Source organism: Poecilia reticulata, chromosome 15 (genome assembly GCF_904066995.2).
Source record: "Poecilia reticulata chromosome 15, P_reticulata-male-v2, whole genome shotgun sequence".
NCBI classification, from domain to species: domain Eukaryota; kingdom Metazoa; phylum Chordata; class Actinopteri; order Cyprinodontiformes; family Poeciliidae; genus Poecilia; species Poecilia reticulata.
In genome coordinates, this window is record NC_088844.1 from 7,893,685 (window position 1) to 7,913,156 (window position 19,472).

General features: G+C 39.3%; 1 protein-coding gene across 1 annotated transcript; it reads left to right on the top strand.

The window, feature by feature from the left end:
• The first annotated feature begins 6,648 nt into the window (after positions 1-6,648).
• On the top strand, positions 6,649-10,923 carry LOC103476477 (ETAA1 activator of ATR kinase). Its single transcript, XM_008428864.3, has 6 exons — positions 6,649-6,990; positions 7,241-7,381; positions 8,001-8,065; positions 8,162-8,271; positions 8,377-9,650; positions 10,204-10,923. Exons 1-6 carry the CDS (start codon positions 6,843-6,845, stop codon positions 10,314-10,316), a joined length of 1,851 nt encoding a protein of 616 aa, XP_008427086.2. The 5' UTR covers positions 6,649-6,842; the 3' UTR covers positions 10,317-10,923.
• The last annotated feature ends 8,549 nt before the right edge of the window (positions 10,924-19,472 follow it).

Genomic DNA, 19,472 nt, shown 5'->3' on the forward strand with positions numbered 1-19,472 from the left:
CTTTTTGTTCTTGGACATTTTCTACTTTTGCAGTGTTTCTGCCTTCATATCCAACTTTTACTGCTTTGAAAAGGAGTCATCTTCCAGAGGGGCATATCTTACAGACCATATATCAGTTCACACATCTGAGGAGTCAACTCAAACACACTTTGGTAAATTTTCCACCATCTTCTTATAACATATTGGAAGGACATTTTGTTATGTGGCTCAAATGAAATATGTACCCGAAGAAGAGTTTTTTTTCCCCGGTTTGATCAGGTTTCAAAATATCAGAAATTTAATTTAAAAAATAAAACAAAAATCTCCCCCAAAAGAGAATCTGAATCATAATCTGTAAAAATAGGTTGCAATACATTTGTTTGCTTTTTTTTAGAAAATAAAATTAAATAATTAATTCAAGAAATTTAGGAATTTATATATTTTTTACTCTAATTCACAAAAAATACTTATCCACCAAGAGAAATGAACCGAAATGCTACGGTTTGGTGTGGCTGCAAAATTGCTTGCATGGAGGTCCAATTTTAAGTAGGTTGCAAAAGAATTGTAACACAAAGGTGTGAAATAAGATGCAGTTCTTTTTTGTGAAGCCAATCCTTCATTTTAAGTTTTTCCTAAAAAAAAAAAAAATCTCCCATTTCAAGGAACCACCACTTCGCTCTCCTCATACACCACAAAAGCATTTGTGACTTCCCCATCAATGGCTGACAGGTAGGTGTGTTGGATGAACTGGCAATCCTCCTAACTCTGTGATCACTTTGCTCCTTCCCTGTTGGAATCTCACCCCTCTACTGTTTAAGCAGAGCACAGTTAGATGCCCTTTAGCGCTTCTTCTTCTTTTTTATTTTTGTGCCTCATGTGACCAGAAATGTTTTCTTGGATTCTTTTCAATAAGACGCCAAACCTCCTCGGGCTGCGTCCAAACACTGCAGCCGAAGCCAACAGCTCTGACAATGCAGAGTTACACATTGTTTCAAAAGCTTTCGCTCCCAGTCCCAGGCCTTGGCAAAATACTGTGAAATGGGCGAAGTCCCAGCTTGGCGAAGCTTGGCACAGTAACCCGGGATCCTGGAAGCCTTCCACTTCAGAGAGCTCCGCCACATGCTTACTGTCATCCGCGAGGCACCGCTAGCCCAGAGGGGGTCTGACAGGATGGGTGTGTTTGGGGGCGGCGTGGGGAAGGGGGTGGGGGGGTGTTGTTATAAACATTGGGATGCACCCTTTACATACAAACACTGGAGATGGATCATCAGAGACCATCAGGGGTGATTATTATTTATGCCGACACTTTTGTGAGTTTAGCTTTTATCCTCGCACAACTGGCAGCTGCCCAGTGAATCGTCCCTTGGATCCACAGCAATGATGAGCCTCCGCTACCTCAGAGCGTACACGGACACACACATGCGCACACACACATTCGCTCTCACTGCTGTCTACGCCCGGTATATCCCTTGGCATGTTCGCTCCTCCTTCATAAACACTAGCAGCTGCTTGGGCAATTAGCCATTAGCTCTTTACTTTTTACTATAATACCCAGTCCTCAGAAAACCCCACAATTAGCTCCTTAATTGCCTCTAAACAACCCAGGCGTAACCAATAAATAGAAGAAGGGGGTAGGCAGTTAGGGGTGAAAAGACAGACTTATGGGAATGAAACATACCAGCTTGGAAAGTATAAAAACCTTATTTCTCCGTCGACCCCGCGCAGCCTATGGCGGACTTTTTGTTTCCCTCCCCTCTTTTTTTCTGCTTTGACACAGTTGTGGAAAGCTCACAGAGGAGAGGAGAAAGAGAGAGAGAAAAAAAAAAACACGAGGCAGGCTGATGGCTCATATTCAGATTCAAACTGACATATCCATGCCCTTTATGCTGTGGTCTAACTATCACTTCTGAGAAATGCTAACATTCGGTGTGACAGAGGGTGTTACTGTGACTTTTCGCCGGGCAGGAGACGCTGCCCCCCGGGTGTGGATTTTTTTATTTTTTATTTTTTTGCTGTGGCGTGATATGACACAGCTCGCTTCACGGAGCAATGGGGATACCCCCAAGATTAGTTGAATGCATTAAGGGGAGGCATAAAAACGTGGCTAACTGTTGATTAAATCACTGTTACATCCATTCTGGCGGTTCCAGTTAACCTCTTTAACATTGACAGCAGCTACGCCGCTAACATGACAATGGCCTCTAGGCAGAAATGTGCCGTTTGGTCTCTACAGTATATCAATGGCCATGTTTTTAAGAAGGAAAAAAGGCTCCAAATTTTCCCTTAAAAAGGTAAGAGCGCAAAAACTAATTAGTTAATAAAAATATTTATTATATTGTATTTTATGCATTTTAGTTACACTGGTGAAAATACAAATACATTCTGAGCTTTAAAATGAAACAAAGTCTTGATTTTGAAATTAAAGGTCTTATTTTGAGCTTTTATAGCACAAATGTTGTATTTTTCACATTCATCAGTGTTTGATATACTCTGCACATCAAACACTGAATTAAACTTTAACTTTTAAGAACTACCACACATTTCTATTTTACATCTACATGGCATATTTTACTTATAAATCCTAAATAAAAGAAAACATAGCTTTTTTTGTCTTATCTTAGGTACTTTTTAAAAATTAGATTTACAGATCTAACACTGAATCTGAGTTTAACTTATACGATGGCAGCAGCGCTAAGATATTTATGTATTTTTTTTCTAAATCAAAAATGGGAAAAGAAGAAACAACAAATTCCATAAAAGTAATAAATAAAACGGCAGATCTAAAAGGTGCTAGATGTTTGGCAGCTGAGTGTCTTATAGAAGGAAGTTGATTTTAGGCATGGTATTTATAACTTATATATGTGCCGGTTAAAAATAAATTTCTATACTTCATTGGTGATTTACTGTACATGTTCAGAGTTTAATTTGCATTTTAATTGAGCAAGTATAAGAATATTAGAATCACATTATTTCTAGTCCCCTATTTACTTAGCTAATCAACACTACATGATTGTAAATACTTTGGATTTTGTTGGTAGTAAAAATCCTTTCAGATCACCAATAGAAAACGGCATTCAGTTGGGGGCCAAAGAGGGAGGCGGTGTGGTTAAAAGAGTTTTATTTGTGTATGTTTCGATAATAAGATTAAAAATCACCTTTATCCCAAAAAGAGGAAGAAGGTGATTTTTTTATTTTTATTTGGTGGTTTCATGTTTTCAAACAGTTTCTTGTTATAGATTCCAAAATGTTTACTGTTCATGATTTTCTCTCTTGAATTCTCCTAAATTTAAAATTTTGAAAGTGCTGGTTTGTGCTAACAGCTCAAAAACAATGCATATTAATATTAAAAGGGTGTTAAATACACAAAAAAGTAATTCCTTATATTTGTGGTTAAAAAACCCCATTTAAGACTGCTGGCCAGGGATCTATAACCTATTTAGGAAGGGCCATGGGACCCCCTAGCCCACCCTTCGTAGGGCAACTGGGAAATACCTCAACAATGACATGCTTTTCCTTTCCTTTCAGCTCTTATGAATTTTATCAACACATGTTCCTAAGTATCCGCTGCTGTTTTGATAAAATAAGAATTATGCTCTAACTGTGGAAGTCGAGGCTCGAACACCAGGTCATCTGTTCGTAACAGTTGCTGGCGTTCTATCAAAGCGGCACGGTTGATTGGTGTCTCGGTTTCTTCGTACTGATAAACTGCTTCCAAATGAAAACAATCAAAGCAGAATCAAGTATAATCAAGGCCAGTAATTTGCCGCAGCTTGAGTGCGCACGTGGGCCTGTGTCGCCTATTCCAAGATAGTTTCACTGTAGCGCAGAATTTCAATGGAACATTTTATTTATTTATTTATTTACAAAATCTGCATCCAGTTTTCCTTGAGTGTTCCTTACTGTATCCTCTCATGCACAGACACAGAAACATGTACAGTATGGAAAATATCAAAAAGGGCTGCAAGCACCATCTAGTGATTTTTTCAGGAAATTACTCTGCAGAAAGTCAGACATTGAACTGAAATTATTCATTTTATTAGTTTAAAAAAAATTAATAAATAACAAGAAATTGTGAAATCTGCAAATTTGAGAAAAAGCCAAATAAAAATCATGGTGAAACACATGCAGTACTTTACAAGAGTCTTTTACATTTTAAACTGCTTAAATTGTTTACATAATGAAAAAATATTACGTGAAACCAATAAATACCAATTAGTATAAATCTAGAATGCTAGTTCTGTTACAGAACCACCAGAAAAAGAGCTTTTCACTTCCTTACGAACAAAATATTTTGGATATTACTTCACTGAAATCATAAAGGTGAATTGGCATGACATCGTTAAATAAACAACACTGTTAGCTTCACTGCAAAACTCAGTTTTCAGAGATAAGAAGAAGAAGATGATGCCATCTGTAAGAACACGGACATGTTGCAACAACAACAGCTTATTAGCAACCGCTCTGTTGAAACCTTGTCAACACAAAAGTCATTTTTCATTTGGCGCTATCATACTCAACTGAACTATTTTTATGACAACAAAAAGTAAAGATAAAAATAAGTACTTCTTTGAATAAAATCCAAGACCTAACATGGTAAGTATTATCTGTAAGATCTAAGAGAAGATTAATGTGGATTGTTCCCCGACTGCTTTAAACGGTTAGAATTGCTTAAAGGATTTTTTAAAGAAAAGTTCTTAATGCCAGAATACACAAATAAAACTCCACCCTGATGGTGAGATCAATAAACACTTCACGAGGATACGATGAAGAGTGAAAATATACATTAAATTATTTCTTAGCAAACTTGTGCATGTCTGCTACTGGATACAGTTTGCAGCTGAGAAAAGTAAAGATGAAGTCAGGGTGTATTTTATTTTATTTTATTTTTTACCACTAAGAAAAATAAAATAAACGTATGGATTTCTACTACAGCATGTTAAAAGTATAAGTCTTTTGAAAACAACAACAAAGAAAAAAAGAAATAAAAGGAAGGACCAAACCAGACTTGTCAGCATTTTTCAACAAGTAGCTAAGTTATTCGTCTGAAACAACTTAAAGCCAAATGAAAATAGCATCAGTACTGGAGAAAAATAGACAAAGGTCCAAATCCAGCAGCCTGCAGCGTTCGACCAGCCTAAAATGCAGCACAGCAGCAGACATGTTGACTGGACTTCCTCTGAGGAGAGGGGACGTCCTGAACGCTTAACGTGCATTCAGGGTCAAGAAAGTTCAAGTAAAAAACAATTATTTGTTTGTCTTGAAGCGTACCGTAAACAACCGTGATTTTAAAACTGAGACATACTCAGTCAGGAGTTTAGTATACGTGTAACAACCCTAAAATATACAGACCCATTCAAAAAATTAGCAAATTATTGATGTTTGTTTATTTCAGTAGTGCCAAAATATTATGTAAATTAATTGCAAGCAGATTGATGTTTCATAGGCTTTATCGTTTGTTTTTTTTACCCATTAATCGTGATGATTATCTGCCTGTAGCCGATGAAAACACATTGAACATTAGAATATTAAATCTGAACAACAATATTCAGAATATTACATATGCACAATAATTAAAGAAAAGAATGTTTATTACCTGTTTAAAGGTTATTTTCAAAACATACTTTATTCAGATTTTTAAAAAATCTAATTTGCATCCTTTAACTAAAACCACCATCTTCAGAAAAGTTTAAATTCTAAAAATAATCTCACATTTTTGTATAAAAGGTATGAGTCAGGAGATGGGAACAAAATAGACACTATTTTTATATGCTTTGGTACAATGAAGACAGACATTGATAATAAGAGAAAGCATGAATTTACATCAAGCATTAGATATTTTTCAAGTGTATAATGTACCATAAAGAAAATTAGATGCTGAAAGAATATGGAAAGGTGATTCAACAAAGGATTAGACACACTTTAGGCAATGGCAACAGCGCAATTTTACTTTCAATAGAATTGTGTGGACTTTAAAAAGCCACCATGCATTTCGAGGGTTTTCAAAGGATGTATTTAATTTTATGCACTTTTTCTTGTTATTTGATAAAAGTTGACATGATGTAATCTATGGTGTGTTTTTGGTAGTTGAAGTTAAATAGTTTTACAATACGGTAAGAAAACCGATTACTTAGACATTTTCTTATGAACATAGCTCAAATCTATGAAGGCCATTTCCGCTATGAAATAAAAAATAAAAGCTTAACAGGAAGTCATAACTACGAGTGTTAAAGTTATGTTTATGAGAATAAAAGTAATAATTTTGAATTTCCAAGTAATAATTTTGACTTTTAAAGTCATAATTATGAGACAGTCATAATTTTGACTTTCAAAATTATAATTATGAGATAGACACTGTTTCTCTAAGGAGTCTTGCTCCTGTATCTCATAATTATGATTGAATCATAACTCAATCATAATTATGACTTATAAGTTTGAATTATTACGTTGTATCTTATAATTAGGGCGTTTAAAGTAAAATTTATTACTTTGAAAGTTGTAATTATGACTTCCTGTGGAGCTTTTTTTTCTTTCGTGGCGGAAAAGGGCTTCTATGCAATACTCACTGCTTTTTGAAATAAATAATTAACAAGTATGATGAATAAAAAACATTACCCTTTCACTTCACGCGTCAAATGAGCTCGATGTTTATCCCAGCTCAGAGTCAAAACCTATTCGGCATCCGTAGGTTGCCTACGTCACAGGATAACAACATGGCGGCTCACTTCGAATGAATGTACAGACCCAAAACAGAGATTTTTCTACACCCAGCAGGTCGCGAGCCGCGCTGTTTTCGGCCCTCCAGTACTCCCTTGAAACAGTTAACAGAATAATGGTAACCGGAAATGCTGCTGTTACCGTGAGGCATGTCGGAGCCGGGGGCAGAAGCTGCTGCTGGCAGCCCTGAGTTCTCCGAGCTGTGGAGGAAGATCTCTGAAGTTGACCGCGGCAAAGGACAGGCCAGGAGAGGCGGACAGCAGATGCTAGCCACAGCAACCTCTCCTGGATGTAACGGTGAGGAGGAGGAAAGTAGTTCTGGTTCGTTCAGGTTAAATCAGACATGTTGAAGTTTCGGAAACGTCCTAAGTTTAATCCTTAATACTTACACAAAAATATCCTCAGTAATAGTCACTATATCTGTACATTCTCCTATAAATAAATAAGCTGTAATGATGCTTTTTTTTTGTCAAATTGTTTTTATTCTGATTCCAATGTTTATGTTTCAGGACAGCCTGTGACTAACACTTGACTCCTGTTCGCACAGATCTGCAGAGTCCTCGGCTGCGAGGCGGCAGCAGCACCAGCAGCAGCAGCAGATTCCTTGGCTCTAACGTGTCAGAGTCTCCAGGAGATGTTGAGGCTTCACAGGACATTTTCTGGGATGGCACATCCCCAACTCACACTGGTAACGAATCCATGCTGTTTGTCTGACTGGATGCTCTGATCATGTGTGAAATATATTGTCAGGGAAGCAAGAAGTGTAGTAACAGCAATTTTGTTAGAAATTTGGGGAGAAAAAGTGACTATTTTGGTACTATTGTGTTAATGTTAAAAATGACCATAAAAACAATTTATTACTTCCTTTTTTAGGCGACTGTATGGCTGTGACTGCGTGGCACTGTATTAATAACTCTTGCGTTAACAGTTGCAAGCATAACATTGTAACTTGCTGGAGGGACTGACTTAAAGAAGTGTGATTTATATCAACAAACTCCACCTAGTAACTGCATTAAGTTACATTTTTGGATTTACTTATGTTTCTTTATTTTTAAATGGAACAAACAATTGAGAAAACTAGTTAAAAAAATAACATTTCTGACAATGTGGTCAGTTTTGTTTTTCCAACATCATTAATTGAACATTTTTGAAACAATAGATCTAAATTCTTATAAGAACTTTTCCACAATAAATGTTAAACGACGTGATAAATGCCCAACGCTATTGCGATGGAGGCTCACTGCACAGCTCGGCTTATGCTAATCGGATATGATCACATTGCTTCTACCTTCCTCTTGTCCCTTTAGGTCAAGGATGTAAGAACATCAGAGCTGTGAAAATCTCTGATATTGTAAACCGCATCGTTCCGAAGGTCAGTCGTTTCATCCTCACCTTCATCACTGCATTCATCTTCAATCTGAAAAACTTCTGAGATGTTTTGTTTTCCTTCAATTTGCATCTTTTAAAGAATATAAAACGCAAAGTGACCGAATCCTCGTTGCTGCACTGGATCGACGATGGCGCGATCCCTTGCACCCCTGACGTTCCGAAGCAACGAATCCGGAAAAGGTCTTCCAGGTGTGAAATTACAATAGCACTCTAAAGTCTCAAAGTCTCACAAACTATTGTCACCTGTAGAAGCTAATTCTTCTTACCTCTTGATAATTGTTTCATCCCAAACAGACAGAGCAATGTGGAGGATCTCATGAAACTTGCCAAGCAGTTTGATAAAAACATGCAGCAAGATGAGGAGACTTCTGTCCTAAAGAACACCGTCACCGGTAGACTTCGTGACACCGGGGACGTCTCTGAAAACAACGTCAAAGAACCGAGGTGTCCATCTTTGTCGGAACAGGCGGAGGCAGAGCTTCGGGCCCTGTTTGACTCGTCCACGCAGGGAATCAGCGGCAGGTTGAGCGAAGGCTCGGTCTCTTCGCAAGACAGACAGGACCTAGCCGAGACTCTTGCCTTCGTTGACCAGAGACAGTCAGAACCCAAACCAGCAGATAAGCACTCTACAAATAACTTGGTTGACTTTGAGGACGACTGGGACAATGACGACCTACTCAATGACTCCTTGATCCTGGCACTGACGCAAGATCCAAGTAATCCTCCTAAGACCTTAGCAAAGTCTCACACAAACACCACAGAGTTAGCTTCTGCTCTCCAGTCAACTATGAATAAGAAGCCGGAGAAGCTGTGTAAAACGAGTTTTGGTTTGCTGCAGGACCTATGTCCAAAAACAAAAACTAGAACTCGTAGCACTTTTAAGTTGGAATCCAATCCTCACTTTCAGACCATGCTGGATAAGGAAGCTGCAAAGTCTGATTCTACTGCTGCACAACCCAAATCGAAGAGCACAGAGCAGAAACCTGCTACCACAAAGACGAACTCCAATCCCCAATGCGAAAAAGTGACTAATAGGGTGAAGTTTTTTCAGCAGGCCTCTTCGGTTAAAGACGTTTCGGACAGTTTATGGGACGACGGCGATGACGACGCCCTCCTCTACCAGGTGTGCGACAGCGTGGAGAGGGTTTCCAACAGCCAGCCAGATGAAGCGGCTCCAAAAATCTGTGAGGGACAAAAATCGAAAGGGCCTGTAGACAGACGCCAGAATATGAGAAATCGTGATGTCAACGCCGAATCCTCTGGGAGTTCTGGTGTCGGTGTGAACAGACGATCATCGGGTTCTTTTGTTCGTTCCTACTCGCTGCCGTTGACTTCCTGTGAAACCGGAAACTACCAAGGATGGAACATTCCTCTGAAAGGTGGCAACAACAAATTGGGGATTTCTCAAAGCTTCCCAGGTAGCCAAGTTGGTCCGGGTGGAGATTTCTCCCATGGCAAAGTGGCTATAAAGCCTCATCCAGCGATGACCAGAGTCACCCAGAACTCCATGTCCCAGCATGCAGCATTCAAGAGGAATGTGTCTGACTCAGCCATCACAAACAACAAAGGTAAGATGGTACAATATAATAAGAACTGCACAAATTAATTAAAGAAGACAGTTTCTATTCACTATGTGTCATTTATTACTGTTATTAGTAATATCTTATGATAGCAGTCATACTGTCTTCTACAGCAGAGACAAGATAAACTAAAATATAACAAATTTTTGTCTCATAAAATAATTTAGTTAATTCTAACTTGGTTTTTAATCTCCAAAGTGTGGTGCTGGAAAACTTTAAAACTAAGATTGAAAATGCTTGAAAAGTGCTTGAATTTCACCGTGGGAAACATATACAAACCCTTGATGCAAGTCGTGCTTTTTAGATTTTTTTTGTAATAGAAGCCATTATTTTCCTTCCACTTTACAATTATTCTGAACTTTGTGTTGGATTGTCTCAGAAAACCTCAATGACGCACATTAATCCTTGTAGTCGTTTCATGAAAATAAGGTAAAATACTTTAGCAAAGCACTGTGAGATCACAAATCCGTCATAATGCCAATTTTCATTACATGTATCTTGGTCTTTTTTTTTCACCTGAAAGTGTCCTTCTGTTCTTCAGTCTTTGTCACCAGCAAGACGGCAGGGAAGTGCTCTGCAGCGGAGATCGAGAGGAAGAAGCAGGAGGCTTTGGCCCGGAAGCGGCTGAGAATGCAAAACGCTTCAAAACCTTAGAGGAGCTCCATCCTGACAGACCAAAATGTCTCGTGATAAACTGATTGTCTGTAAGCGATCAGTTTATTGCTGACAATCAGTTTATCATTTCATACCAACAGTGGCCTTACTTTCTTTCACCTAAAATAGTTCCTGCTCAAACAAAATGATTTGACAATGACTTGAAGAATCGTTTAATTCAAAAATGCAGTGTTAAGATAATGATATTCTTCACTTGGTTTATGTCATATAGTTAAAAATTTGTGGATGTTTTCTATTGTCTGAGTGACTGAAACTGTTCTGGTAAATGTTTTATAAGTTGATTCTGACTTTAGCAGAATCAGAGTTTTGAACATTACTGTAGCAGACGCTAGCAGAAAAGCTTAAGCAAATGTCTGATCTATTTTTGAACCTTAAAATAAGTTGATGCTGATGAGACTGAATGCGATAAGAACATTTTTGAATAAATCTTGACGTTGCACTTTTTTCCCCTCTTTTTTTTTTACGCTGATCTGAACCAATTATTGTTCAAAATGTGTGTAGACAGCTGAGTCTGATTTTTTTTAACACTGCACTCACTGAAAGTTTTTTCACAATCAACAGCAAACAATAAACAGATTGAGTTATTTATTTGTTGTTTTTTTCAATTCATCACATAAAATCTCAGTGAAATATATTGATATTTGTGCATGTAGTTCAATTCCTTACTTTTGCAAGGCACTGTGCTCTGACACTTTGTGCACTTAACTTCAGTTTCAGGAAGTAATTCCCCTGTATTTATTTCCACATTTTAAATTCAAAGTCATGTGTTAAGTCACACATTTAAAGTGATTAAAATATCCTTTAAGATTAAACATTTGGAATAAAAGCAAAAAACACAAGACACTAAAAGTTTGAACATGAAAATTTTATTAGCTTCTGAGTTTGAAGTCACACAGCACCAGTTCATCCATTTTCTTTATACCCTTGTTCCTCAGTGGGGTCAGGAGGGTTGCTGGTGCCTATCTCCAGTTAACTTTCCGGGCGAGAAGCAGGGTACACCCTGGACAGGTCGCCAGTCTGTCACAGCTACACAGAGACAGACAGGACACACAACCATGTGCGCACACACACTCAGACAATTTGGAGAGGCCAATTAACCTGACAGTCATGTTTTTGGACTGTGGGAGGAAACCGGAGTACCCGGAGAAAACCCATGCATGCACAGGGAGAACATGCAAACTCCATGCAGAAAGACTGGGGCCGGGAATCGAACCCAGAACCTTCTTACTGCAGGGCAACAGCTCTACCAACTGCGCCACTGTGCAGCCCAGCACCAGTTCATTCATGTTTATTTCAAAATTTTAAACATATCAGTATAAAGTGCTGATTCCAGCTTTGATAATAAAAGCAGGAGTTAATAATTAATTTGTATTGTGACTGGTGGGTTGCTGGTTTGAACCCCTTCTTTGTCTCCATTGGTGTTCTTCCTTGGACAAGATGCAGGAAGTCTTTGTCTTTTCACGGTTGACCGGTGAACAATCCTCCAGTCACTGGGTGGCAGCAGTGCTCAAATTTGTCAGCTTGTTAAACCCAGTAGAAGAAGACAACCCAAACACGGACTACAGCTCACGGAGGGGGACACCTGGAGAAGTTGGTAACAGTGAAAGGAAAAACAGTGACAGAGGCAAGTAATTGGATGTTAAGGTGTTAAAAAATTTATATTTTTCCTATCTGTAAAACCAAATAAGTATATCTTAACGAGAGGCTCAACATTCCTCATTTTAGCCCAATTTTTTTTGTACTACAACTCTTAGTTCCGCCCAAGTTGTTTTGACCGTAGCTCAAGAGAAAAGACCAGGAAACAAGACAAAGCCTACATAACAATAATTATGTTCAATAATTATCATAACAATAATTATGTGAATGAAAAATGTTATTTTTTTAATCTGCCTTTTTAAAAAGCCAATCAGTATTGTTTCAAATTTTACACAAAAATGTTAAAAACTTAAATACATTTTAGAAGGAATAAGCTGGGGAAGCTGACAAGTAATATTTACAAGTAAAAATGTTTACAGAGTTAAGTCTAAAGATGCACATATCAGTTAAGTATCTTCAGTTTTTCTCTTGAGATTCACAGGCTGAGCTGTCTTGATTAAATATTACAAATCGAGTTAATTAACTAAACCTTAAAATTGTTTGATGTAAATACAGTTAGCCGCAACAACTTAAAATGTAATTTTTGGCAGCTAATTTTATTAATAATTTTTGGTAATGAGGTGATGGAATTGCTACTGCCTGTTTGTACTGATACATATTGTAATATTATCAGGTTCTCATTAGTATTTCAATTTGGGAGTGGAAAAATAATGTTGATCTCTGGTAGGCGTTTGACAATAGTAAAACTAATTTCCCAACTCTGTTGCTATAGGCTTGGCTAGGCTAACAGAATAACATAAAGATCCCATTTTCAATTGGAACATCACCTCATCTGTTCTCTGTAGACATCACATTGATTCCCTCCATATTTTGAGTTGTGTTGCTTGGCAAAGTCAGGGTGTTTTCACACCTAGCAGTCTCGTAGACTTGGTTCGATTGGGGATCAAGATTGCAACATTTGTTACATTTTCAGCTGCTGCGGTTTGCTTTCACACTGCACTGTGTCAAACAAATCAAACCATTTGAAAAACACTAAGAACCATTGAAGGGAACATGATGACCTCTAAAGAAGACACTGAGCGCAACTTGGTTCTTCACAAAATGCAACACAAAATATTGTCTGATTTTAACGGTTGTAGGATTTCTTTTGTCTTTGGTAAAATACCACCAGCCATGTATCCCTCTAGCACTAGACTGGCGTGTTTGTTTTGGTTGTATTTACCCAGAATGCCCTGCTCTGTAGCCCCCTTCCTGCTTTTGGAGCGCTCTATGGTACGCTTGGCATTTACATCCGTTCAATTTGGTTCACTTGAACCGAACAGAGACCAGGGTTTTAAGGCAGACTAGAGTTTGCGTTTTTGGTCTGCATCAGAGTTGGATTCACACCTCCCCCAAATGAACAAGACTTTTATAGACAAGCAAATTAAAGTTTGATTAAAGCGAACTAGACAGGATTGGTGAGAGCACACCGTAAGAAACACCCCCAAAAAACATCAATTTTGGTCAGATTTGATCAAAACCATGTTAAAAGCTTAAAAACAAGACATGAGAGACATCTCGCATTTGTATCATACTATTTTCCTTCCGACTGAAAAGTCGAGGACGTAACTTGGTGAATAAAAACTAGTCTTTCCCAGGTGTAGTTTCAGCTGTTTTGATGTCGTCCACAGTTTCAGGCTGCGTCGGTGACGCTCCTGCCGGGATCCCACCAGCTGCTCAGGATCTGGAGTCATTACAGAAGCGCTCCCTCATGGCGCTCGTTGGTTCCCATTATCCCAACCTCTGCGTATTGCGGAGCTGCTGACAGGTCAAGTAGTCATCGTGGCCTTATTTCACAAAACACTCAAATCTGTTTTCAACAGGTTGCTGTTCGAAACTTATTGTGGACGTCAGGCGCCGCCTCGGCGTGGAGAATATTATTGTTATTGGACAGGAGGGATTATTTTAATATGAGGGCTAATTTGTCTTATCATTACACTCACCTGCTGTGCTGCTGTGTTCCAAGGAAGGGAGGACAATGTTGGTCTTTGTGATCCCGGGATAATTTGTCAGTGTTCCTCCCTCAGAGCCATTCCCACCCCGTTACACGCCTGTTAGAGCTCCCAGGTGTGTGTCAGAGAGAGAGAGAGAGAGACGGGTGGTCCGCAGGTGTGTGTGTTTGATTATTTATTCCTCCTCTGCTCCCATCGGTTTCCCCCTCTCCAACCCCAGTCTGATTGTAAATCACATGGCAGGGCAATTTGGCAACAGTATAAAGGCCCCCTGTTTTTTCTTTTTTTCCTTTTTATGACTATGATTATGGTTATGATGATGACTAGTGTATTTATTTCAACTATTTGATGAAACCCCTGGCTAAAGCTAACAGGTGTTGAGCAGGTACAATATCACGCTCGCTGAAGGATCCCTGTGATGTCGCTGCACTCGGAGCGAAATATCAGGCGGCGAGCAGAAGAAAGGCTCGTTTCAGTGCCCTGCCGTCACACGTTACACAGAGCGATTTCTGATTATCGGATAGGAGCGGAGCGCCACAACGTTCCCCTTTGTCGGAAAAAGAATGATTTATGGCTGTTAGTTGGGCATTCGGCAGTAATTGCCGCAGTTACAATTATGTTACCATAGCACCTGTTTAAACTGTCTATTCTTGTGTGGATGTTTTCGTTTTCCAGCAGAGCAGAGTTTGCAAGCTTGAACTTTATATGCAGAGACATTAAACGGCGTCGGGAACAGGGGCCCTCGGAGAGAGGTCTGGGAGCAATTTTGGGATAAATGGGAGCATGTGATGGGCAGATTAGTGTTGTGTCATCTGATATGCAAAGAAAACAACGTGGAATATTTTCTTAAATGCGAACGATGGAAGCGGTCTTTTCAGCGAGTACAATAAATATACGGAAATATGGTTTAAAAATACGGCTGAGTAAGCTGATGGTTATTAGGAAATCAGCTCTGCTCGGCAAACAAAAATATTCTTTTCCTCGACCTCCATTGTGAAAATATTGTCATAAAAATATTCCAAAATTTGAAATTGTGTTCGTTGGAATCTTGTTTCATCAAAGGCACAAAACTCTGACCTCCTCGCTACTTAATGTTACTGAGAAATAGAAAACAGTAGACTTGGAAAAACATAGGCTAAAGGTTTAATTTTTAGGAATGATTGTCTAAATGTATAATGTAAAAGATCTTTGGCTAAAGCTAACACATGTTAGCTTAAAAATAAAGCTGAGAAGGAGTTAATGGTTATTTGGAAATTAGCGTTGCTCTTCAAACAGTGCTAACAGGTATTAGCTAAGGCTAGCTTTAGCCACAGGTGTGTCCAGGGATTGAAGCTAACACCCCTGTCGATGCTAATGTTGTAAGATCGATACTTTAGTTTCAGATTTCCTCTTGAAGTTTGTGTTTATTTTGGTACTGTAGTTTCTCCACTCTACCTCAAATGAGATTTTCTTTTGATTTGGACTTTGTTTATTTAGGAACAATGCACAAAATCATATTGCCCTGTTCGTTAAAGTATTTTGTATTTTTCTATAAACTTTTTCTAAATTCTGTCCTAGGTTTGAACAAAATATTTCAAAGGTTTCTTTGGCAGAATTATTCCTTCTTGACACATTTGTGTACATTTTGTTACAATTAAATACCATACTTCAATGTATTTAATCAGAAGTTTATGTGTGTCTATCTCCAGCATGAGATTCCTTTTGCAGAGCCGAGTACAGAGATGGTCTTAAACTACTGTGTTGGACTATGTGAACATTTTGGAGATCAATATGAGGCGGAAGTTTCCAGGGACATCTGCTGTTTCACTAAAGGAAAACAAAGCAAAACTAAAGCATGTTTAAAGCACTGAGCAGCCAGTAGAGACAACTCCTCTAATAGCTTTCCCATGCAGAGACCATGCTGAAGGACTAAACACAGCTCTACAGAGCAACAAGATTACCTTCCCAGAATACAACTAGCACACACACACACACCACAAATAAATCAGCATAAGATTTTTTTTCATTCTTCTTTGCTCTCTAACTTTGGCTCCCTTATCAGCGTGTCTATCTGCGCCACTTCTGCCTCCGACACACACACAGACACACACACACACGCAAACAGGCTGAGCGCAGGAGGTTTTTGCACAACTATGGCAGCAGCCTGTCAGCAGCGTAAATGACCTGTGAAGAGTTTCACGGTGCGTGTCATTAGGCAGCTTTAGATTTGTTTCAACAGCGCTTTACCTGAGGGCTTCATTCATGGGCCCCCAGGTATGACTGCCTGCCTCACGGGGCTAGAGAGCAGGGGGAGGGAGGGGTGACATGGTGGGCTGGGAGGGGTCTACATTTCCACAGAAGCGACTAAACGAAGGCCCGTGAGTAGAGAACTGAGCCTGTTTAGAGAAGGAAGACTTTTTATTAGGGACGACCTCTGAGCCAGACTTTATGAAGGGCATACAGGGCAGTTGCCCAGGGCCACGAGTTTTGGGGGTGCCCCTCCCAAAGAACAGTTTTTTGTGTTTTGTTTTACAAACATTACTCAAAGTCATTGGCTCATTTAACATGTGGTGTGGTTTTTTAAATTTATTTTCAAATTTTCTTGCATTTCTATTTATTTGAACTACACTCAAATATTTGAGAAGTATCATCTTTGTGGTACCAACATTAAGCCGTCTGTCAGATGTTTTAAACCAACCAGCCACCAATTCGTACCTGCAAATCTGTAGGTCTCCGTGTTTACGATCTGTACTTTGAATGAGTAAAATATATATATATATATATATATATATATATATATTTTATTTTATTTTTTTAATTTTTTTCTGAGGCAAGAAACCAAAACTGACTCCAGCTCAGAGGTCCTTATTCTTCTAAATCCGGCCCTGGACATACTAGTATTTTTTATGGACTTTTAAATGTGAAGTGGAAGACTAATATTACGTCATTTATTTATTTAATTACTTTAATCTGACAGGGGTGCTATGCATTCGTACTGAACATCTTTTACACCGACACCCCTACATAAAACCTGTGCGATCAAATACCACCCAAAATCCTGAAAGACGTTCAAACTGTGAAGTGGAAGAAAAATGATGTATTCTTTTGTCTTTTTTTTTTTTTTGTTTTTTTTTTTTTTTTTTTTACAAAGACAAGTCTGAAAAGTGTGGTGTGTACCTATATTTAGCTTACTTCATTTAATACTCCTAAATAAGGTGGGAGGCAACCAGGTTGCCCTCTGAAGTAAGTTACTTGGTAAAAATTGTCCTCTTCTGTGTAGTTTACATCTGTCCCATGCAGGTTTCACAGCTACGATGGCCCATAAGGATCAACAAATTTGAATTTGATTGACCCTTCTGGGCCACCATACATGGGTTTGCTAGAGAAAGTCAGCTAGATCTATAATAGATAGATTGTGGTTGTAGCGAGACATAATGTGTAGAAGTTCAAGGGATAAGGATACTTTCTAAAGCCGCCGCATTTCAGGGAAATTTATAGTGGCCAGTTTTTATCTTCAAACATATTCTGCTTTTGAAAATATGGGCTTTTATGAAAACTGTAGGGAGTTGAGAAGAAATGAGAGTTTTAAGATGCTACAGCTGGTGCCACCGACTCCCAAACGGGCCTGTTTGTGTGCTCACAAGATGTATGGCCTTAATAATTGAACTTCCTTTAATAGTATTTAGTCTTAAGGCAGCATCTTCCTGATTTTATCGCTCACTTAACTCATGTTGCACTAGATCACGTCCCACTAACTTACAGTAAGCATGACAGTTAAAATAAATTTCTGATGAAATAAGTCAGGGAGAGGTCAAAATTGCCCAGACGTGGCACAGATAAGGAGAATGGAGGTGTCTAGAAACGAGTCGTTGTTATTGCAGACTAACTCATTCCTCTGGAATGGAGGGAGTAATAGAAAAAAAAACACATCTCTGGAGAGATTAATCACTCCGCTGAAAGTTGGGCAATAAACAAAACTTTCGATTCCTCGCATTGTACACTTTTCAAGCCTGGATTATCGTAATGTTTTCTCTCTTTCTCTCTTTTTTTTTTCTTTCCTTTTTAAATCCCATCCAACCCGTATTGATATCTCAGATCAGCACGCTTCATTAAGCGTGCTGATAAGGGTTTACAGACCCAACTGTGTTTGGAGAAGTGAGACTCTCCTCCACACGGCCAGCGAACATCCGCGCTGCCGCATTCCTCCGGCCTATATCTGCCAACACCTTTTCGCTACAGCGGCTGTGGCCTTTTTCTCCCCAGCCTGTAATAGTCAGCATGGGCTGTAATGGTCTGTTGACAGGTTTAGGCTGAGGTAATTTTGTTGCCGAGCTGTACAGTGAGGTGCCAAATCTCCCCCTCAGGAAAAAGAAGAAGGAAAAAAAAAAAAAGAAAAAGCGAGGAGCAGAAGCAGAGAAGCGAGCCATCTTCCTGCGGCCCGCTCCTTTATTGGCAGATAAACATTTCACGTCGGGGCTTTCACGTGATTTTGGCTGCCTTTTCAAGCTCTCGGAGCAACGCCGTTTGGACGGCTTTGCCTTTAGTTTCTCGTAAATCGGCGGCCTCAATATGTAAACTGGGTGCAAAAAAAATTCCCGTTAAGTGGCGCTAGCTCCTGTTGCACGTTGCGTTGCTCTTGAGTTAAAATGGTTCCCACTGTGCAGAGACACAGTTCATTATTTGCAGCAGGACTGCATAAAGAGGGAGAGACCGGGCTGAGTGGAACTCCAGCTGCTGGACTAACACGCGTTCACACACAGATGCAGAGCAGAAACACTCCGTGGAAAATGCAAAGGAAAGCAGAAACTGCTGAGGCCAAGGGGTTCCCTTAGCAATGTGCAAAGCAGATCAACTGTACGCTAATGCACAAACGCACCTGCCAGCTGAGCGTCTCCGGTGGGACAGGGGTCTCAGGGGTCCCTGGTCCTACAAATTCTCCCACCTACTGCACACAGACGTGCACACAGTGGTTGCTGGTGACCCCTGCGGGGTCATGCTGGGATCTGACTGCAGCTGAACGCCGAGCTGCTAACGATGTTCGGCCCTTTGCTGCTGTGTCATCTGGCTCTCATTTAGGACGGAGAGGAAGCAGTTTTAAGATCATGTGTTTACGAGTAGGATTTATGAATTCAAGTGATTCTGAATGTTGCGTAGCCTGTGACTAAAAACCTTTATTTTTCGCTCTTTGAAGGAAATCTGAACTGCTGTTATTGTTTTACTTTTGTGCTAAATGCCGTAGCATATAATTTAAAGGAACAGCATAGAATTAAAAATACGCATTAAAATAATGCCAAAGCACAGCGCATTCAGAAATAAACGCGCTGAGTCTCAGTCGTAGTTTGACCTTTTTATAGTTAAAATTTTCTTGAATGTTGACTTTAGCTTGATTGTTCAGTTGGTGCAGAGGTGTAGCTGTCCTATTATACCTGAATTTCAAACGTGACGTCATACAAAACAGGCTTCCCTTTCCTCCATTGGTCGGTCTGATAATGTTTGACAAAAGGTTTTATTATGAAAACGTGTGTTCACACCTCTATTGCATTTTTAATCAGTTTCACCTTTCAATCTC

Excerpts from the sequence above, each read along its gene's own strand:
- LOC103476477 (XM_008428864.3), top strand. The coding sequence starts at position 6,843 with ATGTCGGAGCCGGGGGCAGAAGCTGCTGCTGGCAGCCCTGAGTTCTCC. Across the intron at positions 7,382-8,000 it reads CACATCCCCAACTCACACTG|GTCAAGGATGTAAGAACATC; the intron begins GTAACGAATCCA and ends TTGTCCCTTTAG. Across the intron at positions 8,272-8,376 it reads ATCCGGAAAAGGTCTTCCAG|ACAGAGCAATGTGGAGGATC; the intron begins GTGTGAAATTAC and ends CATCCCAAACAG.